This window comes from Pseudonaja textilis, chromosome 4, assembly GCF_049901715.1.
Source record: "Pseudonaja textilis isolate UNSWEBS1 chromosome 4, rPseTex1.2, whole genome shotgun sequence".
Lineage (NCBI taxonomy): Eukaryota > Metazoa > Chordata > Lepidosauria > Squamata > Elapidae > Pseudonaja > Pseudonaja textilis.
In genome coordinates, this window is record NC_141993.1 from 6,234,756 (window position 1) to 6,260,185 (window position 25,430).

The window sequence follows — 25,430 nt, forward strand, 5'->3', positions numbered from 1 at the left end:
TTGGAAAATAAAAAATAATGTTGATAACGTGCCAGGGAAAAATAAGAAATATGGAATCTGTTGTCCATGTATTGTTTTGTTCCTGGCTAGAAAGACACGGACATCTTGGTTATTACTCCCCAAGGACTGTTGAGGAAGATCAACAATTATCTTTTATCAGAAGTGAGTGACGTCGTAACCCTAAATATGGGAGCATTTTGGCAAATCGTGTACAAGGTCCAATAGAAGGCAGTTTTATGTATCTGAGGAACAGATATTTCAACACCGTTTTATTAATATCTTCAGGATATATTTTTTTTCCTACCTTAACAGGAATTGTCTGAAACAGATATAGCATCTTGGGCAATATATTCATTTTAATCACTGCTACTCTTCCACTTAGTGAAAGTTGCAAATTGCCCCATTTTTCTATCTCTGTTTTAATCTGCTGTTTCAGTTTGTAATAGTTATCTTCTTTAATTGTTCCACATCTTGCTGTCAACTGTATTCCTAAGTATTTAACTTTTTAAACTATCTGAATATCTATGTTTTTGTCAGTTCTTTTTTCTGTTTCTCTGTCATATTTTTCACCAATATTTTTGTTGTCCCTTTATTTATTTTTAATGCAGCCATTTTCTCATATTCCTCTATTCTTGTTATCAACTTTGGCCCTGTTTTTAAAGGTTCTTCTAATATAAAAACCAAATAATCTGCAAACGCTTGTAGCTGAGGAACAGATGAGGACTGTAACAGTGGTGGTGTGCTACCAGTTCAGCCTGGTTGCTACCGGTTCAGCTGAACCGGTAGCAAAAAAAGCCTCCGATGATCAGCTGAAAGGAGGGGAAACAGCCGGATCAGCTGAGAGGAGAAAGAAGGGAAAAGTGAAGGATCAGCCCTCTCACCCACCTCTGTACTTTTCTCTTCTTTATCCTCCCAGGTAATTGGCACTGCAGGCCTCAGCTGGTGTGGGGAAAGCTGCGCACGTGCTTTAGGTGTGCACATGTTGCGCACATGTGTGCGCACAATCACCCAACTTGTAGTGGAACAGGTAGGATCCCACTGCTGGACTGTAGGCAGTACAGCGACTGCAGTCAGTGAAACCACTTGAATCGTGTCCTTGTATCAATTTTGATCTTCTTATGTGGCTTCAAGCAGGCGAAGTTAAATATCCCCAAATGTAATAAAAGCTGGATTGAAAGGACCTTCATTTCACATACTTTGGATGTGAGCAGGCGAAACTGATCATTTGGGAAGGTCACCAAGAAGGCACTGAGACCACTGGGGAGTGGCTGTACCGAGTCATAACAATGGCCCTTAAGACTTATATATATACTGCTTCACAGTGCTTTTACAGCTCTCTCTCAGAAGTTGACAGAGTTGGCATATTGGCCCCCAACAATCTGGGTCCTCTTTTTACCCACCTCGGAAGCAGTGTTGTGTATCAAAAAGTTTTTCCCTACTGGTTTGGAGCTTGCTTCGTGTGTGCATGCTCATTGCTCAAACTCCACCCTCTGAATCAAGGCTGGTGAGCTGTGCAGGTACGTGCCTATCATGCGCACATGCCAAACGCGCAAATCGCATGTGTGCAGGGCTCAGAGGTGGCCCTTCCCAGATGAGCTGTGCTGGTTTTTTTAGATCAGCTGAGGCGTGGCAATCCACGCTATCGCGCAAATCAGCTGAGCTAATAAACAGCAGAATGTAGGAGAGGTGAGAGGTAAGAGCAGGGGCAGGTGGGTGGAGCCAGTCAAAATTTTCCCTACCGGTCTGCAAGGACCGGTCAGAACCGGCTGAAAAGCACCTCTGCTCAGAAGGATGGAAGGCTGAGTCAACCTTGAGCCGGTCAGGATCAAACTCCAGGCAGCAGGCATTCTAACCACTGCGCCACCAAGGTTCCAGTTATGACATTGGCATTGTCATAAATGGCAGAGTAAACATAAGCAAATGCTTCCCCTAGTCTGTTTACTAGTCTGTGAGGCACTATTTGAATCTTGGGAGAAGAAAAAGATATTTCCTTCCTAGTTCCTACATAGCATATTGTGTCATATTTTGACACAATGAACAACATGGCCAAATGGCCTTTTCAATATATCTGTAAGATATACCTACCTACCTATCTATGTCTCTATCTATCTCTCTATTTATCTATGTCTCTATCTATGTCTCTATCTATGTCTCTATCTATCTCTCTATTTATCTATGTCTCTATCTATCTCTCTATTTATCTATGTCTCTATCTATCTATCTATCTATCTATCTATCTATCTATCTATCTATCTATCTATCTACCTACCTACCTACCTATCTTAGACATATCTATGTCTCTATGTGTATGTGTCTGTCTGTCCGTACGTACGTACGTCCATCCATCCATCCATCCATCCATCCATCTGATATATTGAAAAGGCCATTTGTTGTTCATTATGTCAAAATACGTAGATGCCCTCACAGGCTCTTTATATACTGTATATGTTGGTGTAATAAAAAAGTAAAAGTACAATAAATGAGAGATAGCATTTGTCCCTTGGGTTGAAGATTATCAAGAATCTGGGTCCCCATGTTAGTCCTGCACCTTAATCACGTCCCTGTAGAAAACACCTCTTTCAGGATACCTCATGGGAATAGGGAAGTTGTGGCATTATTGTGATTGCTCCATCACACAAGATTCGTCACTGGTGCCCACGGAGATGCATGGACCAGTCTCTTTCCAAGTGGATGGCTACAGCAGAAGAAACAGGAGCTGGTCATCTAATCTCGGTCCCAAGGGTTGTTGTGCAAAAGCAATCGGACTTTCTCGGTCTTTTTCCTTGGAAATATTTCAGTTCAGCTTCTTCAGTTCAGCTTCTTGGATGAGAAGTGAAATGTTTTCAAGGCAAAAGAAACCAAGAAAGTCCTGTTGTCTTTTGGAAAAAGAACTTTTGGGACAACCATGAACTACATCAGTGGCCCCCAACCTTTTTTGTGCCACGGCCCGGTACCGGCATCAGCACGCATGGCAAGGCGAGCCGAGCGACCAGCCAGCCAGCCGTCCCCCGCTTCTCCCCACCACCTTCAACTCCTCCTTTGTACCTTTGTCGATGGGCTTTGGGACAGCTTTGGGACGGTCGCTCGGCTCGCCTTGCCCTGGGTGCTGAAAGAATCCTCGCGCCTTAGTTTTGTTCGAAGCCGCCCCCCCCCGCCTTCGATGAAACTAAGGCGCGAGGATTCCTTCAGGACCCAAACGCCGCTTTCCAACCGGAAAAACTCACCGGAAGCACTTTCTCATCAAAACAAGATGGCGGCGCCCAGCAAACCGGCGGCCTGGTAGAAAATCTTCCACGGACCGATACTGGTCCGGGGCTCGGTGGTTGGGGACCCCTGAACTACATGACGGAGAATCTCCACGGACATCTGATCTCTGCTTTATTTCCCAGGCATCGCCTTGCAAAGAGGAAGCCATACATCTTTAAGGAACTCACTTTCTTTTCTTTTTCCTGCTGCTCCAGGTTTTTTTTTTAAGGTTTCCTTTTACTTAGCTTACTGTGTACTCCCAATTATGCACTCTGCCTGTGGACAGAAGGTCATATGAGCAAGGTAAATAAGTAAGATCCTTACAGATTCCTGCATGGGATGACTTAAGGGTTTATCAAGCGCTGCCATGTTGCTGGTCATATCTGGTGGATGTGACAACTGGGGACCATGCATGAAGTCATTCATAGATGTCCCACCAGGATTCCCATGGGGAAAATCAAAATTGCTGTGGCCTTGGTAACTGTTACCTAAACAGTAAAGAAAAGTATAGTAAGAACAGTGAAGTTGGAATCAAAATCAAACCAATGAGCCCAGGTCCTAATTCTTCTACAGTGTCTACACCCAGGGTCTTCAAACTTGACAGCTTTAAGACTTGTGGACTTCAACTCCCAGAATTCCTCCTCTAGTCATGTTAGATCAGGAATTCTGGGAGTTTAAGTCCACAAGTCTTAAATTTGCCAAGATCCTTGGTCTAGAACAAACTTTAAATTGCCAGAATGAATCCACCTTCTTGGATTGTTGTTGGCCAAAAATAAGTCATTATAGGTACATGTCTTTGGCAGTAGCCGACATACCAGCAGATGAGCTCTCCACATTCACACATGTCGTTATTTACTAAGGGCCTCCATATGGTCCCTATGAGCCCATCATCTTCTTTACAAGTTGCAATAATTTAAGAGACTTCTACTGCAAAAGGGAGGGAGGGAGAAAAGATGGGAGGGAGGGAAGGAGCGAGGGAGTAAGGAAGGAAGACTTCTGACGGTTCACAAGAATGGTCAATGGGGAAGCCAGAAGGAAGTCAGAAGTTTTTCTCGTTCCTACTCTTTTCTTGCCAACTGTGATAATTCCGCTTCTCTGCTTAGAGAACAAAAGATCCCTGAAACAATGACCCAGTGAGGCATGAATTCCCTAGGATTCTAGGAAAGTTTCAATAATAAGAGACTTCCATCCCACTGGCTCCATCCCTTGGTTCATACTGCATGTATTCACCTTGGCTACTGTATTCGCTGGAGTTGGTTCCTCCAGGAGGTGGTGGGATTGACGGGTAGGGAGATGGACCTGGACCGAGGGCAGCGATCATCTCCATCACATTTGGCATGATCATCTGGCTGGGACTCATGGTCTTGAACCTTTTGGAAGGAATGCCATCTGGATCGTCCTTGATGTGAATGTCTGACTTGATTGGGACAGGTCTCCAGCTGCATGTGGGGTCAATTGTGACTTCTTCAAACTCGGAGCTGTGAAAACACAATACATTCAATAACACCGAGAGCTCTCAATAGAGCACATACATTTTAGATGCTACTAATGTCATTATCAGAGGGACGTGGTGGCTCAGTGGCTAAGACGCTGCTGAGCTTCTCAATCAGACAGGCCGGCTGTTCGGCAGTTCGAATCCCTAGCGCCATGTAACAGAGTGAGCTCCCATCACTTGTCCCAACTTCTGCCAACCTAGCCGTTCGAAAGCAAGTAAAAAAAAAATGCAAGTAGAAAAATAGGGACTCCTTTGATTGCAATAAGCAATCAAATCATACCAGGAAACAAGTCAATAAAAATCATTAGGATACAAGTGGCCAAGTTACAGTCATACAGTCACAAGTGGGAGGGGATGGGCGATAGGGAGTGATGGGAAGATTAATAGTAATAACAGTGCAGACTTTGTAAATAGCCTGTGAAAAAAATCTCATTAAAAGAGACACTTACTTTTGTATAGCGTTCAAAATGCCCCACATGTACTGATCTACCTCCAGGCCCTCCAGCAGAGCTGTTTTACTGGAAGAGAAAAAGGGGACACCCGTTTATGTGTTTTTATTGCATTTGCTATGTGATATAAGTTTCTGAAGGAATATAAGTAAAGCAGCAAACCACTTCTATGCGTCTGCCATGGAAATAAGGAGAATCTCATTACTTGGGCATGTCCGGGTGAACACTAACAATCAAGTTGACTTGGGAGAATCGTTTCAAGTAGCATAGCCTAGGTAGAACATAGGACGTAGAAATCACAGGGCCGGAAGGGGCCTCAAAGGTCGTCTAGTCCAACCCCCTGCTCAAGGCAGGGATCCTTATACTATTCAGGTCACATGGTTGTCCTGTCCGTTTTTGAAAACCTCCAGGGATGGAGCACTCCCAGGAGGCAAGCTTTTCCACTGGTTAATTGTTCTTACTGTCAGGAAATTTCTTCTTAGTTCTAAGTTGGATCTCTCTTTGATGCTCATCTACCCATTACGTCTTGTCCTGCCCTCACTGCTCTGGAGAATAAATCAACCCTCTCTTCCCTGTGACAGCCTCTCAAATATTGGAAGACAGTTATCATGTCCCTCTTAAATCTTCTCTTTGATAAGTGAGACATAGTTTCCTCAACCATACGATTTAGCTTCCAGACCCTTTATCATCATCATAAATAAAAAAAAAGGTCTATAGCAAAGTTTATTGATCACATTTAAAAAAAAAATTACTGTTAGGTTAACTGTGTTACATTCAGAAGTGGTATTCAGCTGGTTCTGACCAGTTCTGGAGAACCGGTAGCGGAAAATTTGAGTAGTTCGGAGAACCAGCAAATCCCGTTTCTGACTAGCCCCGCCCCCATCTCTTCTCTGCCTCCCACTGAGTCTCAGCTGATTGGCTGGCTCTTCTTTGGTTGCCCTGCACAGGAGAACGGAGCTGGAAAGCAGGTTAGTGGGGTAGGGAAGGAATGGAGATGTTGCAGTATCCTTCCCCTGCCACGCCCACCAAGCCACGCCTCTAGAAACGGTAGTAAACTTTTTTGAATCCCACCACTGGTTCCATCTCTGGTTTCCCTGGCGCAACATGGAAGCATAACTTTGCATTCCTCTGGTTTTTGTTGTGATAGTACCACGGTCTTTCATGTTGCCACTCACTTGCATACGGGGCATCTCCAGGTGCCTCGTTCGCAGTTCAGCTGGAGGTAGGATTCCAGATCAAAACACTGTGGAAGAAAAAGCAGGGGAATCTTAATGAAACGATGGGTGTGGCTTGCAAAGCACGCTGACGGTGCCGCCGCAAAGAGGACCCCCTCATTGGGTGAGAATAAAGAAGAGAAGCGGAGCCATCAAATGCACGCCAGGAAGAAAACAACAACAACAACAACAACCCATCAGGCTGGGATTCAAACCATGACACGAAAGTTGATCGTTTTTAATTATTGGAAACACTAGGATTGAAAACAATTATTGAATTGAAAACAATATAGGATTGAAAACAATTATTAATTATTGAAAACACTAGTCCCCAACCTTTCTGGCTTTGCAGAGCGGTTGGAGAGAGTGGGGGAAGAATAGTTCCATGCGAGTAGCAGGCGCGCACGAGCTCGCCTGTCGCTCGTGCACGGCCAGGTTCTGAATGAGCCACGGGTCAGGGCCACGTTGCGGGTCGGGGCCCCCCGTAGTAGGATGCAAAGTCACAGAGGAGAAAGCTGTTGTCTCAAGCACATATCTGTTGAAAAATGTGTTCTAAGGTTTGGGATGGGAAACATGGGTTATATCCTTAAAAAAAAAAAGAAAAAGAAAAATTGCAATGCCGGCTAGAGAAGTCTTCCAATTGCGGGTTGAGGGAATCAGCTCAAATACGCACAAGGAATACTGGCAGGTTTTGTGGGGGGATATGGGAGGAGAGTATTCCACGTTATGTGCACGTGGAACTCTTTGATTAGATTAGATGAACAGAGTTGGAAGGGATCTTGTAGGTCATCTAGTCCAGCCCGCCACCCAAGCAGGAGACCCGACTCCATTTCTCACAGGTGGCAGTCCAGTCTCTCCTTCAAAGCCTCCATTGATGAAGCTCCCACAACTTCCGAAGGCAACTTCTGTTTCATGGGCTGATTGTTCTCACTGTCAGAAAATTTCTCCTTATTTCCAGGTTGAATCTCTCCTTGATCAGTTTCCATCCATTATTCCTTGTCTGGACTGCAGGTGCTTTAACAGTGTCCAAGGCATCCCTCCCATCAAACAGCCCCATAGGAACTCAGGGAGGTTGAAGGTCAAGCAACCGGAAAGAAAATCCACTTACTTCTAAGAGAAGTTGGGTTTAAAGTAACTAAAAGGCAGGGAAAGCTCAGTAGGGTTTTGAAGATGATTTTGGAGACAGTCATTTGAATGTCTTTTGGATACAAGGACTTCAGCATTAGATTAATTAGCATTTTTGCAGTAGAAAGGAAGGCACAGCCTGGGAGGCGGAGTCAAGAGAGGAATCAGCTTGGAATCCTTATATCACCACAAGCGTTCCATGTCCATCCCCCTTTGAATTCTGTGAATTCTTATCCAGCGCCAATTTAGTGCTGACTGTTAGTTGACCAGATTCTTGTGCATAGGTGTGAGCAATATATCAGCTTAATGGGAACTTAATGAACGATCCTGATTCTTCATAACTGCAATGTCCTCCGACTCTTCCTCAGAAGCTGAGGCTTAAGGGCAGAACCATTTTCAGGGCATTTTTCAGGCTGTTGCTGATCCAAAAAATGCCCCACAAATGGTTGAAAAACACCCTGAAAACAGTCCAAAAAACAGCCCGAAAAATGGCCTCAAAAACAGGCCAAAAATGGGTGGGGCTGAAGCCAGCTAGTGGTGGGATTAGCCCCACCTGGCTGAATCCTACTTCCGCCTTTGAGGGGAGTGGCCGGGAGGCAGGGCTGGGTGTGATACCACTCACGCAGTCACATGACCAACCGGCCACGCCTACCCAGCCAAGAGAACCAGTTGTTAAGTTATTCCAATCCCACCACCGATTAGCACTATTGGTAGTTAATAATGAGCTGGATGACTGTACAAATTTGTTAAACAAATAAACACGACGTTGCACCCTGAAGGGGACAGGAGAGGGTACTCACCTGCACATGCTTGCAATCGTGACCTCTTGCTGGAAGCTGGATCCGCCGGAATGTGATGGGACATTTGAGAGAGACTTTGATGGCTGTCTGCTCCACGCCATCTTCCCCGTTGAGAGGTGCGTTGCCCGAAGAGGCAGCCACGCTGCTAAAATTTCTCTTGACTGTTGCAAAAAAGAAAAAGAAAAATGGGGGAGCGATAATAGAATTAATACTTAGGGGTGAAAAGCCCTCACTTATTCTCTCCCCTGGTACAGCCGATAAAATGAGGAGAGACCGTGGCTTAGAAGTTAATATAACATATCTATCTAACATGTAAGTAGCCCGGGTTTGAATCCCAGAAGGGTATGGCTAACTGATGAGAGAGTTAAATATCTTGAAATAGATCTATACTAGTCTCCCTTTATTTCTTTTTCGGTAAGTATAAATTTAACACAAACATAGTTTGTCGTGAAAGCAACTGCCTGCGAAGGCTCCTGGATTGGGGCTGAAAGGCAAAAGTGAAAGCAGGATGCTCTGTTCCACAGTTGGGTAGATCAGGTTGCCCTGATAAAAAAAAAAACCATGCTTAAAACTGTTTTAACAGCAGGATACGCATCCTTGGCTTGACAGAAACTGTCATGCCCCTGTCGAAGTCTGAATCTGAGGAGGAAGACGAACAGCTGACAGGAAGCAGGATGTGGAGGAAACTGGGGAAGGGCGACGTCTGGCTGGGCAGAGCAAGGGAGAGATAGAACAAGGGAGAGGAAGTTCAGAGGAAGACCTAGGCCCACCCCCTCTTCATCCTAGGGCACGCAGAGAGGAAAGGAGAAGGGAGCAAGGTGGGTTGTGTGGCTTACGGGGGAGGAAAGGGCCCTGATTCCCTTCATTAGCCACATTCAGGGAAGAGAGTTTAAAAGAGATGCAAGCCGAGAGAGGCAGCGGCTGGGAACAAATGTGAGTTTATTTTTTGTTGACTTTGTTATCTGCGTTCCTGGCATCCTCCCAACTGGGTTGAATTACTGCCATTCCTTCATGTCTGGAATTCCTTCTCTTGCTCTGCTAGACTAATTCCCTCATCTTGCCTTGATTGGACTTATAATTACAGTTTTTGTTGACAATGTTTTGGACTTGATTCTCTGCAGCCAAAGGCTGTTCCTGAGAGTGTTTTTCTCCAGACCAGAAGGTAACCAGGACATTGGGGGCAAAGTTGGAGCTAATAAAGGGACTCCTGCTTATTCTTTGTCTGTATTGCCTTTGTGCCACGCCCCTTTGGGTCATCACAGAAACTGTCCCAGGACTGGATGGAGTTCACTGTCTGCCTCCCCGGCCAATCAACACAGAAGTTCTACTCACTTTTGGTGATACAATGTTCAGCTGGAAGCAGGCGTTTCTTTAATAGGCCCTGAAGAACAGAACGGACCGAAGGCCGGTGTACTAACTGCAAAACAAACAAATGGGACTGGGGGAAAGGGAAAATAAAAAAATCAGTGGTCTATAGAGGACCCGTGGTTTAACTTTTCATTCTAGGCTCCAGATCAACTTTTATCCTGAATATTTTGCTGAAATTGGCTGGCAGATTCAAAGGCTCAGTGAGGTAGCAAATTATATCGTGCTGTGTTATATTAATTCCATAAAACTTGGATTCACGAGTCTAAATTGGAGCCCTTGATCCAATTCAGTTATTTGCATAAGAGTTCTGAATTAGGTGTTCTTGAAGTATGAACAATTGATCTGCACTTTTTTTCTAGCTTTTTCCCGTCATCTTTAGTAGTATGTACCTAATTATCTGGTTGAATCCTTAACTCAGAATAGGTACAAGACACTTTGGCGTCCCAGACATAAAACCTGAAGAATATTAGATATTACCACAAAACGTAATACTAAATTAACCAATTAACCATTTTGGGCTCTCTAAAAGCCCCCCAGGATTTACCAAGGATAGTATTTGGCCTGAGTCTTCCTATAGTTTCTGGAAAAAAACCCAGAATAACAGAGTTGGAAGGGACCTTGGAGGTCTTCTAGACCAACCTCCTTTTCAGGCAGGAAACCCTATACCATTTCAGACATGTAGCTGTCCAATCTCTTCTTGAAAGCCTCCAGTTATGGAGCAGTTACAACTTCTGGAGTCAAGTTGTTCCACTGATTAATTGCTCTCACTGTCAGGAATTTCCTCCTTAGTTCTAGGTTGCTTCTCTCCTTGACTAGTTTCCATCCATTGCTTCTTGTCCTGCCTTCAGGTGCTTTGGAGAATAGCTTGACTCCCTCTTCTTTATATCTTAACAATTTCTGTTGAATCATTACTTAAAATAGAGCCCTGTGTCCTAGTCTGTGAGCATGACAGTGCATTTGTACATATGCACAGACAACACAGGAAAAAAAAAAGGTTTTGCTGAGCTTAGCATAATGTTTCATGTACATACGTTTACAGACTGTTTCTCTAGACAGTCTATCATGGTATAGAAACTGAATTTGAATTTTTTTTAGCTAACCTGGTTTGGCCTTAGTAGAAATGTTAAAGAAACATTACAAGCTGTGAAACACTGGTGAAGAATCAGAGGTGGTATTTGGCAGGTTCTGACCGGTTCTGGAGAACCGGTAGTGGAAATATTGAGTAGTTTGGAGAATCGGCCAATCCCACCCCTGACTGGTCCCGCCCTCACCTATTCCCTGCCTCCCATTGTCCCAGCTGATCAGCTGGGTCTCCTTTAGTTGCCCCGCACAGGAGAACAGAGCTGGAAAGCAGGTTAGTGGGGTGGGGAGGGAATGGGGATTTTGCAGTATCCTTCTCCTGACACACCCACCAAGCCATGCCCACCGAGCCATTCCATGCCCACCAAGGCACGCCCACAGAACCAGTAGTTAAAATTTTTGAATCCCACCACCGTAAAGAATACTAGGAATATGAAGTTTTGCTAGGACGTTTCCTTAATCAAAAGCTATTTCCAAACAGCCAAACTGCAGAATCAACAGAGCCATTAGCTACTTACACAACAGCATGCCGTGACAGTGATTTGAATCGTGTTTCTTCCTGGCTGGCAAACGTGCTTGAGGTGCAGAGGTTTATGCGACGTTTTGTTGTCGCCCCGTTCGATGGTGAGTGGAGTTGCGTTGACACTGACCTGGACCGATGCTGGCCAGTTCGTATTCATTTGCCGGTCTTCGTGGTGATAACATTTGAATTGTAACTCCAAGTCTGATCTGTCGGAGAAGGCAGGTGTTTGCATTGCTATTAGCACCTGCCCGTTACATGAGTAAGGCAGAGCTGGAAGGGAGTTTGAAGGTCTTCTAGTCCAGCCCCCTCCTCAAGCAAGAGACCCTAGACCATTCCAGACAAGTGACTGTTCCAGTCTCTTCTTAAAAACCTCCAGTGAGGAAGCTCCAACAATTTCTGGTGGCAAACCGTTCCACTGGTTAATTGTCTAGCTTCAAAATGGGAGTGGGCTTCCCATCCACCGCTGACCCAAGAAAGAGCCTCTGGCTCCCCTCTGGTTCGGCATCTTGGGTCATCCACCCCGCCCTGCCCCGTTACAATCCTACCTCCACATGAGGGTCTGATGGACGGTCGGCCGCAGGTGAAAGACATGATTGCTGACCGCCAGATTGTGCTCCAATCGGAAGGGCTCTAAGACAACCCCGTCTCGCACGGGGAACGTCAGGCGCAGCTCGTCGTTATGGCTGGCTGGGATGAAAGAGGGGGAGAAAAGTTAATGGTGGACTTTGAATCAGAATGGAGCTGGAAGGGACCTCGGAGGTCCTCTAGTCCAGTCCCCTGCTCAAGCAGGAGAACCAGGGGTGGGATTCTGCTGGTTCGGACCAGTTCAGGGAAACTGGATGTTAAATTTACATCTGGTTCGCTGAACCAATAGTTGAACCAACTGGCTGGCCCCACCCACCGCACCCTGCCCCTCCCAGGAGTCTCCAGGCAGCCCGTTTTGGATGCAGGTAAGTGCAGGAGGCTCTGAGAGGGTGAAAAACGGGACTTCCGAAAGTCTGGAAACGGGACGGTTTCCAGCTTCCAGAGGGCCTCCGAACCCCAGGGGAGGTGGATTTTGCCCTTCCGGAGGCCCGAGGGAAGCCTCCGGACCCTGGGGAAGGCGAAAACTGGCTCTCCCGGAAGTTCTGATAGGCCACACCCACCATGGCTAAGTCCCTACCCAACATCTGGGCAGGGAACCGGTTGCTGGGATTTTTGAATCCCACCCCTGAGGAGAACCTATACTATTTCACATAAGTGACTATCTAGTCTCTTCTTGGAAGCCTCCAGTGACGGAGCACCCAGGGAAGCTGTTTCACTGGTTAATTGTCTTCACTGTTCGGAAGTTTCTCCTTACTTCCAGGTTGGGTCTCTCCTCGATTAGTTTCCAACCATTGCTTATTGTCCTGTCTTCAGGTTCTTTGGAAAATAAGCTGAGCCCTCCCTCTTCTTTGTAACAGCCCCTCAAATAGTGGACAACTGCCATCATGTCCCCCTTAGTCCTTATTTTCTCTAGACTGGCCATACCCAATTCTCCAGCTCCAATGCCATTGTAACTTTGAACGGTCACTAAATGCATTATTGTACGTTGATCTTTCTGTCTGATTCGCTCTCAGAACACACACACCCTCCCCCACTGATCTGCAACCCTTTGTACATTTCTGAAAGATGCTTCATCCACAGGCCATCACTCAAATGTTTCCACCAGACCAATATCCTTTGCACATGGGGGAAAGCAGGAATCAGGCAAAGGGTTTCCAGGTTTGGTACTTACTTGGAGGTGGTGGCAGAGCATTGATATTTGGCTTAATATCCGGCGGGAAAGGTGGCTTGACATCTTGATTAGGAGACAGGTAGGGGGGCATATTGCTGCCGGGAGTCATTGGTGGTGTAGGATTTCCTGGAACAGGTGAGTGAGGGTAATTTGCTACAGGAAGAGGCCTGGATGGCTGCAAAATAGCAGGTGCCCGTTGGAAAGAAAGAGAAAGAAAACAGAATTATCACGGTGGTCATCGGGGACTTCTGGCCACAAATTCCCTGGGATAAAAGCATTTTTATGCTGTGGGGAGATTTATATTGAAATGTTATTTTATTCCCTAAAAAAAAAAAAGGTAACCCTCGACTTACGACCAACAATGGAGCCCTATCACTGCTGTTCTTAGGTTAGCCAAACAGTTGTGACAGTGGTGGGATTCTACCGGTTCTCCCCAGTTCGAGCGAACTAGTAGTAAAAATGCTACAGTTCAGCCGAAGCAGTATTTTTTTTTCCTCCCGACGATCAGCTGTTCTGACAATCAGCTGTGCTGGAATCTCCCCTTGCTGTCTTACTGCTTTGCCCAGGAGGCTTCCCTGAGGACCAGGAGGCAAAAAGGGTCATGCCTTGTGTGTGTGTGTGCTGCGTGGGCCCCTCGTGGTCTGTTTTTTGCCTTCCTGGGCCTCAGGGAAGCTTCCTGTGAGCAAAATGTTCCCTAGGAAGCTTTCCTGAGGCCCAGGAAAAAAAAAAAAAAAAAAAATGAAGCGCAGAGGGGTTACCGCACAAAAAAAGCCACACCCATCCAATCACATGGCCACACCCACCCAGCCACTCCCACCCAGCTACACCCATAGAATTGGTAGTAAAAAATATTTGCATCCCACCCCTGGGTTGTGAAGTGACTCCGGCTTCCCCGGAAGGTCGCAGAAGGGGATCAGGTGACCCCAGGGCACTACAACTGTCGTGAATGTCAGCGGGTTGCCGAGCATCCAGATTTTGATTACGCAATCATGGCGATGCTGAACTAGCAATAACAAAAGCCCTTAGACTTATATACCGCTTCACAAGTGCTTTTACAACCCTCTCTAAGTGGTTTACAGAGTCAGCATTATTGTCCCCAACAATCTGAGTCCTCATTTTACAAACCTTGGAAGGAGGGAAGGCTGAGTCAGGAAGGAAGGAAGGAAGGAAGGAAGGAAGGAAGGAAGGAAGGAAGGAAGGAAGATAGCAATAGCACTTAGGCATGGCAGCCCCCATTAAAGCTTACCCAATGGCAAAAATGAACTCCCACGAATGAGTTAAAAAAAGGAAGAGGAATGGTCCTCACCTTGTAATATTGCCCCATGTTAACGGCTGGGGCGGGATACTGCCCCGTGCTTTGCTGGTTTGGCATTCTCTGTGCTGGGTAGTTGGGCGACGTAAGGGGTCTTGGAGCATTGGGGGCAGGATACTGGCCAGGCTGGGATGGAAACTGGTTATTTGGTCCATACTGCTGGTTTCCATAATTTGGCTGGTTGATAGAAAGAGACCAAAACAAACATGTACATGTATATGTGTATATACATATACTTATATCTATCTGCCTGCCTGCCTGCCTGCCTGCCTGCCTGCCTGCCTGCCTGCCTGCCTACCTACCTACCTATCTACCTACCTACCTACCTGTCATTTATCTCTATCACTCTATCATTCACCTATCATCTATCTATTGTATCTATCTATCTATTTATCTATCTATCTATCCATCCATCCATCCATCCATCCATCCATCCCTATCTATCTATCTATCTATCTATCTATCTATCTATCTATCTATCTATCTATCTATCTATCTATCTATCTATCGTATCTATCTATCATTTATCTCTATCACTCTATGATCTATCTATCTATCTATAGTATCTATCTACGGTATGCATCGATCTGTCTATCTATCTATCTATCTATCTATCTATCTATCATCTATCTATCTATCTATCATCAAGAGAGGTATACATGCACACAAAAATACATACTGAATAGACAATATAATGACACCTCCGGTGGACTGCAGCTAAACTGGATTAAAACTAACCCTCTAAGACTTTATTTTGGTTGAGATGTTTGCAGCACCATCTAGGAGCTGATACCAAGAAAAGCTAAACATTGTTAAATTAAGCTAAACATTGTAAAATTTGGTTGATACTTATATGGAAAACCCACTAGGAAAGTTTGACCAGAGTGGGCAAAAAAAAAAAAAAGATTTCTACATTGTGGTCAAGAAAACTACATGGATGTGTGTGTGTGTGTGCGTGCATAGAACAATCACATTCAGAATTTGGAATACAGAATAAGAGTTGGAAGGGACCTTGGAGGTCTTCTAGTCTAACCCCCTGCTGAGGCAGGAAGCCCTATACCATTTCAGACAAATGGTTATCCAATAACTTCTTAAAAACCTCCAGTATTGGAGCATTCACAACTTCTGGAGGTAAGTTGTTCCACTGATTAATTGTTCACACTGTAAGGAAATTTCTCCTTAGTTCTAAGTTGCTTCTCTCCTTGATTAGTTTCCACCCACTGCTTCTTGTCCTGCCCTCAGGGGCTTTGGAGAATAGCTTGACTCCCTCTTCTTTGTGGCAGCCCCTGAGATATTGGAAGACTGCTATCATGTCACCCTTAGTCCTTCTTTTCATCAAACTAGACATATCCAGTTCCAGCACACGCTCTTCATATGTTTTAGCTTCCAATCACCTAATGCTCTTTCTTGCTCTTCTCTGCTCTCCTTCTAGAGTCTCAAGATCTTTTTTACATTATGGTGACCAAAACTGGATGCAGTATGGTCTTACCAAGGCATTATAAATTGGTATTCACACACTTCACATGTTCTGGATTCTATTCTATTCTATCTCCTGGTTGCCTCCAGAAGCTGTGGATGGTCCAACCCTGGAGGTTTTTCAAGAAGAGATTGGGCAATCTTTTGTTGACAATGGTGTACATACACTCTCCTGCTTGAGCAGCGGGCTTGGACTAGAACAGGGGTCTTCAGACCTGGCAGCTTTAAGACTTGTGGACTTCAACTCCCAGAATTCCTCCTCCGGTCATGTTTAGTTTAGGAATTCTGGGAGTTGAAGTCCACAAGTCTTAAACTTGCCAAGTTGGAAGACCCTTGGACTAGAAGATCTCCAAGGTCCCTTCCAACTCCGTCATTCTGTTATATAATCCCCAAAGTTTGCAGGAGAAGGGAGCAGACCCACTCCGAATTGAACCCTCGATACCCACCTCTCCAGGATATGTTCTTTTCATGCCCTGCATGGGTAACGCTTGGGGACGTGGACCAGGATAAGCTTGTTGGGGCATCCTCTGCCCATGGGTGAAAGGGCTCATCCCTGGAGGTCTGGCCTGGCTCATGGCCATGGGTGGCCCACTCATACTGGAAGGCGTCAAGCTCGGCCCCATGGATGCTGGGTTCAGGTTGGCTGGCATGGAAGCAGGACCGCGAGGGCCAGGCTGGTTGATGAACTGGCTGTTGTAAGGCTGTGCCGGACCCATCTGGAAAGAGGAACAAACCTTCAACAGAAGAAGGAGAAGAAGAAGAAGAAGACAAAAAAAAAAGAATATAAAAATGCGACATGGACTTCGAAGGGGAAAGGGGAGCCGTACGGGAGGGGGAAAAATCGCAGCTCTGTCGCATTTTGTTTTTCAGGACTGGTTCTTTGCATTTTGGAGGTCCGTCATTGCTAACTGCCATTGGAAAAGGCAACAGACAAGGAAGCTATTCTTGATTTAATGGCGGTCGTGAAAGCCCTCCTGCTTAACTTCCGTGGGCCCGGGAGTTACGTCCCCTTGCAATTTCTGTACAGAACATAGGAGCACATCTCTCTAAGATGTGCCATGGGACAAAGTAAAGAAGTGCAACAGAATCTTTTGCACATTATTCCTAACTATCCATTTCTACAACTCCAAATCTCTCTAATCAATGAAACCAAGATCAAAGTTTCATTTCCCCCCCCTTCACAAGCAGAAATGATATCCAAATAAGAACGTATTTTCCTCTTTAAATAAAGTAAACAATTTAGCCATTCCTGCTTTATCTTCCTTGCTATGGAAATAGTGTGTGTTTCCATTTGCACCTAGTAATCTTTGGGAACTGTCACCATTTTTATTTATAGCATTTATTGTATGCTTTCAAATTCTTTGGCCTTACTGGGGGAAAAAAAGAGGGGGGAATTAATGTGCAAAAGCAAAAAGTTGAGGCTATCTTGTCCTGTGCGAGGAAGAGTTGGAAGTCAATGGCCTTTTCTTTCTTTTTCTCTTCCTTCTTGTATTTCACACCCCCTTTTCCCCCATTGTCTTCCCCGCCCTTAATTTCCTATTTTCTTTGGCGGGACTAGAACTCATAATCTCCTGGTGATTGGGCCAAAGTCACTCAGCTTGCTTTCATGCCTAAGGCAGGACTAGAACTCACAATCTCCTGATGATTGGCCCAAAGTCACCCAGCTTGCTTTCTGCTTATGGTGAGATTAGAACTCACAGTCTTTAGCCTCGTGGCTTAACCACAAGACCATACCAGCTGAAATTGAGAGCAATGGCCAATTACCAAGTTTAATTAGTCACATGAACATAGCAGAAAAGCCTAGTTTTAGTTATCTGCCCTCTAATATTAATTCGTTTGCAATTACTAGTGGTTATAATCAGATAAATAATTATAACTGAATGAATATGAAAGGAACAAAATCAAACAAATTTGTCTCAACGCAGATTATTTTGCATTAATATTCACAGATACAATTAACTCTATTATAAAGTTTGAAAAAAAAACATTAAGTATCAATAATTTGCAGGAATTAAAACACAGATGGAGATAATAGCCATAAATCTGGACAATGAAATTCAGCGTATTCAGAGAGATTTAAGATATTCATTAAAAAGCAGGGGTAAGTAAGTAGTTAGTAGGGTTCCAAATGAAAAATAAAGTTGCTTAAAAACACGAATAGAACCTATTTTTAAGTGGGCTATAGTTTATGGAGTTGCAATACAATTTTAAAAAAAATGGCATAATGATTTTTTACAAAGTTACCAGCTGTGATAAATGCTAAATACTATTTCTAAATGTCAAAAAATTAGAATAAGATTAAATAGAATGAAAAGGGGTATTATTACAAAATAAAAGAATAAATTCTTATATCGTATCCTGTATTAGCCTAGAAACAAAAATACACAGGTGGTCCTTGACTTACGACCAAAGCTCAGCCCCCAAATTTATGTTACTAAGTGAAACATTTGTAAAGTGAATTGTATCCCATTTGACCTTTCTTGCCACCGTTTAACTGAATCCCTGGAAGTTGTTAAGTTAGGTAACACGGTCCTTAAGTGAATCTGCCTTTCCCTGTTGGCTTTGCTCATCAGAACGTCGTAGAAGGGGATCATGTAACCATGGTGTCAACTCAAAAATATTTCTTTTAGAGTTGCCAGCAGAAAGGGAGCAGTGGGAGTAATGCATACCTTAAATACTTTTCATAGATAATTGCTAGGCGGCCAAAGCTTCTGGCGTACAAGATTATGACTGGAGAGCAAGATAGATGACTCTTGGCTACGAATGTGTCCCATTGGAGAATATACATCCAGGGGATGGGAAAAGACCAAGGTCAAGGGTGAGAGGAATGATGTGTCTTAGAGTCGGCTGCACCCAGGTAATGCTGACATGTTCACTACTAATAAATCTTTTTTTTTTTTTTAACTCTGAGAGATGTGGCTAGACACTCATGATACGAATGGGGGTGGATTGTCAGAGCCCGGACAGTTTTTTTCCAACCCCCCAGAGTTAAAAAAAAAAGTCATTTATTAGGAGTGAACATATCGGTGTTACCGAGGTGCAGACAACACTAAAATACATCATTCATTTTCCCTTTGACCCTGGTCTTTCCCCACCCCTTGGATGTATATTCTCCAATGGGACACCACCATAGCCAAGAGTCATCAGTCATGCTCTCCAGTAATAATCTTGCATGCCAGAAGCTTTGGCCGCCTAGCAATTATCTATGAAAATATTTAAGGTATGCATTGCTTCCCCCACTTCCTTTCTGCTGACAACTCTAAAAGACCAGAGAAATATTTTTGAATTGACACACAGGACACTAAATGTGAGTCAGTTGCCAAGTGAATTTTGATCCCGTGACCATGGGGGTGCTGCGATGGTCATAAGTATGAAAAACAATAATTTCCACTGCCCTTGTAACTTTGAAGATCCCTATGATCTCTAAAGGTAGAGGTTTCCCCTGTCAGTCTTGTCCGAGTCTAGGGCACGATGTTCACCTGTTTCTTGGCCGACAAGCCAGTGCTGTCTGAAGACAATTTCTCTGGTCATGTGGCCAGAAGGGTGCATGGAATGCCGCTACCTTCTCATCAAAGGGTTACCTATTAACCTACTCGCATCTGCATGCTTTCAAATTGCTAGGTGGGCAGGAGCTGGAGCAGGAAGGGAACTTACCTGTTGTGCAGAGCTTGGGTCTCGAACCTCAGCTCTCCAGCTGACAAGCTCGGCATCGTTAACCCGCTCAGGCCATCATACCCCCCCCCCCAGGATCTCTACTTCTCCTCAAACATCACGAGAATGAAAAACCCCGCCCTCCACGACGGATGTGAACTGGCACGCTTACCGGTCCGTATTGATTCATGTCTTTGTTTTGGGTTTCCTGCAGAGCTGCAACTGTTGCGGTAGCTGTAGCTGTGGCAGTGGCAGCAGCCGCAGCAACAGCCGCTGCCGCGGCGGCGGCGGCTGGTTGAGTGAAATCAGCAGGGGGTCGGGTGTGCGGTGGCATCCCCATTCCCGCAGGGTTATTAGGGCCTCCTGGATAGCTGAGGGAGAGAAATCACATTTATACCCATCGGTGTTTGAGTCACCAAAACGCCAATAGGGTCCCTAGGCTGCATTAACAGACTCAAGATCATGTGAAGGGTTGGTGCCACTTTATAGTGCCTTGCTAAGAGCGCACTTAGCAATACTGCATCCAGCTTTGGTCACCACGATGTAAAAAAGATGTTGAGATTCTAGAAAGAGCGCAGAGAAGAGCAAGAAAGATGATTAGGGGATTGGAGGCTAAAACATATAAAGAATGGGCTGAAGTTGCATATGTCTTGTTTAATGAAAAGAAGGACTAGGGGTGACATGATAGCAGTGTTCCAGTATTTGAGGGGCTGCCACAAAGAAGAGGGGGTCAAATTATTCTCCAAAGCACCAGAAGGCAGGACAAGAAACAATGGATGGAAACTAATCAAGGAGAGAAGCAATCTAGAACTAAAAAGGAATTTCCTGACAGTGAGAACAACTAATCAACAATTAACTTGCTTTCAGAAATTGTGGGTACTCCATCACTGGAGGTTTTTAAGAAGAAACTGGACAACCATTTGTCTAACATGGTATAGGTCTCCTGCTTAAGCAGGGGGTTGGACTAGAAGACCTCCAAGGTCCCTTCCAACTCTGTTATTCTCTTAGTTTGCAGTTGGGGGCCAGGAGTAATGCAATGCAGGGAACATGAAAACGAGGGTCCCTGTGCTTGTCATGACAACTACAGAGTTCTGGGAACATCAGCAATACAGTCTCATCACAAATGCATTCGTGCACCATTACGGATGCTCCAAAGAAATGACTCTACACTTTCCTTTATTTTGTAGCCACAACCATCCATATTTCATTCTGAGTACATTATCTCTTGCCAGCTACCTCTCTCCTGAAAATTCCCCTTTACTGGCTTCATTTTTCTTTGCGCTCTTACTTAGTCCCCAACCCATTTGACTTGTCTGGATAATTCCCCCAATCGATTATGGAAAACATTGGGAAAAATGTGTGACAAATTCATCTTTTTTGGCTTGTAGTTCCTTAAAGATGGGAAGATTCCAGCCAACTTTAACAGTTCCTGCAATGCCACACTTACAATGGTGGGGAAACGGGTCTTTGTTATTCCTTTGTGTCAGCATACAGGATTGGAATTAGGATGAGGAGTGCTGAACTCACATCATCTTTGAGTTCCACAAAGATTCGCGCAAAGAGGTTCTAATCTGGAAATCCCCTTGTACATTATTTCTGACAAGTTACAGTAGCACATGCATGACAAAATAATAATTCCACATTTGATGGTCCTGAATTATGCAAATGATAATATCGCATGAAGTTTGGTTCTAAATATTATTTCAACCTGATTTTCTCTAAAGGCATGGGCAAAATGGATGTTTTGAGTTTGGCCTGGCTAATGTTCAACGTTTGTTCTCCTACAGCAAAGCTGTAATACTTATTATCTATTAATAGCCTTCGTACAGATGCTCAGCAAAATGTTAGCCACTTCTAAATCTAGGTGTTGCATCATGCATTCAGTGGTTAATTAAAACTCTACCTTAGCTTGCATGCCTTCTTTGATTGACTTGAGTCATGTGCAAATCCTTTTCCTGAAGGTATTTTGATTTCATTTTTCTGGAAGTATTTTGTTTTAATTCTGAACCCTCCCCTTGTCTTCTCTTTCTCCTTTTTCCTTTCCTTTCCTTTCCTTTCCTTTCCTTTCCTTTCCTTTCCTTTCCTTTCCTCTCCTCTCCTTTCTTTCCCTTCCCTTCCTCTCTTTTTCCTTTCCTTTCTTTCCATTTCCTTTCTTTCCATTTCCTTTCCTCTCCCCTCCCTTCCCTTTCTTTCCCTTCCCTTCCCTTTCTTTCCTTCTTTCCCCCACCCTTCCCTTTTATAGCAGCTAAATAGTTTTACTAAGAACTGTATGTCTCTGAACTTCGTTTTAGCTTTTCCCCATCCATAGGCCTTTAAGGAGATTTTTCAACATCCGTCTTTAAAAACCCGTGTCACCTTGCTGGTTTATCATGGATGTCATTGAAAATTGCCTCCCCAAGTTCCACCTCTCTGTTCCTGATGAACCCAACTCAATTTCCATCGTGTCCTTTTCTCTAAGCCTCTTCTAAGCCAGCATGGAATGGGCAGCCTCTGTTCCAGCCTTACCTTCCCGCAAAGCCTCCACTGCCAGGGTAGTTGGGCCGTCCGTACATGCTTTGTTGAATGTAGGACTGGTTGGAGCTGGCCTTGGCTGAGAAGGGCGGCTGCTGTCCAGCAAACTGAGGGGAATTCATGCCAGGATTGCTGGCCGTCATCCCAGAAGCCATGGGGTTGCCTGCTGGGTTCATAGCGGAGTTGGCATTGGCCATGGGATTTCCCAGCACCTGGTCGAAAGGGAAGGTGACACCTCAGAGAAGATCCGTACAAGCAATGGTAGCAATTCGAAGAATTTATCTTTTCGTATTTGAGAGGCGAAAATAATGGAAGGGTGGATCACCAAAATAATTCGGTGGGGATATAGAAGCTTTGGGATAATACCCTTGCTTGGCTCGTCCCAAAGATGCTTCCCAAAAGGCAACTGGACTTTCTTAGCCCAGTTGAATTAATCTAGTTCAATCTACAACTGTCCCGCCTGCGGTCCGATCTAAGCATAGTTCACAAAATTGTCTGCTGTAACGTCTTGCCTGTCAATGACTTCTTCGGCCTCAACCACAATAATACACAGGCAAACAACCGACACAAACTCAAGGTGAACCGCTCTAAACTCGATTGCAGAAAATACGACTTCAGTGGTCAACGCCTGGAATGCCCTACCCGACTCCGTTGCTACAGCCTCAACCCCTCACAGCTTCAACCTCAAACGGTCTACCGTGGACCTCACCCCATTCCTAAGAGGTCCTTAAAGGGGGCGTGCATAAGCGCACCAGCGTGTCTACCCTCCCTGTCTTATTGTCCCCATTTATCTATATTTACTTCCCTCGTTCTTGTTTATGTTCATACTTATACTTGTTATCCTGTACATGCTTGACAAACAAACAAACAAATAACGTTTTTCATTTCTCTTCTCATCCAGGAAATTCATCATGAACTGAAGAACCTTCAAGGAAGAGAAGCAAGGAGAAAACTAAGGAAGTCCAATTGCCCTTTGGGAAAAAAACATTTTTGGGACAACCATGACCTGGATGATTAAGAATCTCCATAGATGCCTTGCTTAACTTCTTTACAACTTGTTCAACTCTGTTGGACCAAGAGAGGTACCATCGATGGTGACAACACTGGACCATAAACCTCTGAAGCCAACACACTGAGTGGTTCTTTCCTTTCTTTCTTCTTATTTTCTATGAAACTTCTCATTCATCCTGGTCATGGTTGTCCCAAAAGTGTTTTTTTTCCAAAGGGCAATTGGACTTTCTTGTTTTTTTTTTCCTTTGAAAACCTTTAGGGTTTGCATTTTAGTAAAAACAACTTTGAAACTTTCTTCTTCTTCTATGCCATAACTTACATAGCCAGATCAGTAAAATCCAAGATCACAGCCTTGTTTGGATTCAGGCCTCCAAATAATTGGTCTCTTGGTAGCTTGCTTAAGTTTAATATGCACACAATGGGCAGCGTCAATTATCGCAGTTCAGTTTTGCAGTGGAGTAAACAGAAGTGTGAAATAAAGAAGAGAAATCCAGACAAGTCTAAGAGAGAACAGCTTCCAATCTTGCAGGGCTCTCAGAAGGAGGGAACATTATTAACCTGTGTCCAAAGTCACAAGTTTTACCCTTCGCAAATCTTAGTAAAAGTCTAGGAGATGTGTCTGCTTTAAGAGTAAGCCACACCAAGTAGGAAAGACCAATTATCTGTACAAGACGTGTATCCAAATCTCGAAGGCTTGTTTCAACACCTTATGATGATCCAAAGGTTATAGTGACTGAACTATCTGCATCCATTCCCTGGCTATCCACAGAACAGAGGTGGGCAAAATCCAATCTTTTGTGACTTACAGACTTTTTGATCTTTAAAAATACCGTGGCCACCAATGAGTGCTTCTCTACAAAGAGAGGTCTTAACAATTCTACAAACACAGCACTTGTGAGTCAGACACTTTGACTTCAGAATGAACATCCAAGCATGCAGCTATCTCACAGTCACTCGTGCCCTGGTCCCTTCCCGTCTTGACTACGGCAATGGGCTCTACATGGGGTGGCCCTTGAAGAGCATCTAGGGCAAAATACAGGAGCCCACATGGTTTTGTGCAGACCCCGGTATGCGTATGTTTCGCCTCTCCTGAGGGAGCTGCATTGGTTGCCGATTTGCTTCCGGGGTGCAATTCAAGGTGCTGGTTGTCACTTTTATAGCCCTCCATGGCATGGGACCTCAGGTGATCTGAGGGACTGTCTCTTACCTGTCATATCTACCTGACCCCCTCTGCGGGTCCCATACCCGAGATACACCTGGTGGGACCTAGAAGAAGGGCTTCTCCGTGGTGGTCCCCTCTCTGTGGAACATCACCCCCCTCCAGAGATTAGAACAGCCCCCACTCTGAGGTGCAGAAGTCCTGGTTCTGCCAGCGGGCCTGGGGAACCCAGAGACGGATGGAGCCCATAAAGTAACTCATGTAATCTGCTATCATCAGGGTGGAGCGTGGGAGCTGGGGGCTGAATTTATTATATTGTACTATATTAATTTGTTTGATTGTTTTTTTATTAGTTTCATTGTTTGAAATGTGGTTTTATATTCTATAAGCCGCTTTGAGTCACCATGGGCGAATAGGCGGCAATATGCATTAAATAATAATAAACAAGGATATAAATTCCCTGAATAAATTAATCATAATAATAATATCTCATGGCCCTCTCGGGTCCCAGGAACCAGCAGCAATCCAGCAAGTCAGAAATTCAGCTTCATCCTCCATCGTGAGCAACATTACCTGTTGAATCAAGCTCACACCCTAACCAAACATTGCTCAGCCCTTGGGGGGCAGGAAGGACATCTATCTGACCCCCCGCCCCCGAAAAACAAAACAAAAGAGAAACAGAGAGAAGATTCACCGAAAGTTGCTGCTTACCTGGCTCTGTGATGTGTTAGTCACACCCCATACTGTCGTGACCACCGATAGGGACCCTGGCGGTTGGTTGCTATTTTGTTGCCAAGGAACAGAGTCGTAAGGAAATGATCCATCGCTATGTTAAGATATGAAAGAGAAAAGGGGAAAAAGGGGGGGAAGGGAGAGAGAGAGACACACATAGTAGATAAAGTCACACTTTAATACTTTCATATCAATGACTACCGGGGCTGGTGACAAGAGGTATCTTTTCATTTCTCAATTGGTTTCTCTTCGAGCTAACTTGGTGGGTGTTGAGGTGTCCCCAGAGCTTCGCTCGTTTTCTGGCAGATGTTTCGTTACCCAGCTAGGTAACATCATCAGTGCTGGTGTTAGCGATGATGTTACTTAATTTGGGTCCTGAAACGTTTGCAAAAATAACCAAGCAAGCTCAGGAGAGCCCCCAAGGACCTGTCATTTCATCCCTGAGCTACAAATATTCTCCCTCCCTTTCTTCCCTCCCTCCCTTTGGTATTATCACTGATGATGTAGCCTAGTTGGGTCATG

At 44.6% G+C, this 25,430-nt stretch overlaps 1 protein-coding gene across 10 annotated transcripts in view; it reads right to left on the reverse strand.

The window, feature by feature from the left end:
* Positions 1-25,430, reverse strand: part of ZMIZ1 (zinc finger MIZ-type containing 1) — a 385,595-nt gene that overhangs the window by 14,378 nt on the left and 345,787 nt on the right. For 8 of the 10 annotated variants that reach the window (XR_015743665.1, XM_087933818.1, XM_087933824.1 and 5 more), the window contains 14 exons: positions 24,888-25,002; positions 22,001-22,218; positions 19,668-19,866; positions 16,291-16,578; positions 14,363-14,545; positions 13,057-13,231; positions 11,846-11,987; positions 11,296-11,506; positions 9,662-9,767; positions 8,330-8,490; positions 6,366-6,433; positions 5,191-5,259; positions 4,477-4,724; positions 3,571-3,734 (listed from right to left, as the gene is read on the reverse strand). Coding sequence is in view for 9 of the 10 variants with exons in the window: in XM_087933818.1 (XP_087789944.1) it covers positions 3,571-3,734; positions 4,477-4,724; positions 5,191-5,259; positions 6,366-6,433; positions 8,330-8,490; positions 9,662-9,767; positions 11,296-11,506; positions 11,846-11,987; positions 13,057-13,231; positions 14,363-14,545; positions 16,291-16,578; positions 19,668-19,866; positions 22,001-22,218; positions 24,888-25,002 (2,347 nt within the window). In the remaining variant the exon portion in view is untranslated. The remainder of the gene's footprint in view (positions 1-3,570; positions 3,735-4,476; positions 4,725-5,190; positions 5,260-6,365; positions 6,434-8,329; positions 8,491-9,661; positions 9,768-11,295; positions 11,507-11,845; positions 11,988-13,056; positions 13,232-14,362; positions 14,546-16,290; positions 16,579-19,667; positions 19,867-22,000; positions 22,219-24,887; positions 25,003-25,430) is intronic. The other 2 variants (XM_087933823.1, XM_087933821.1) reach the window with 1 other exon arrangement.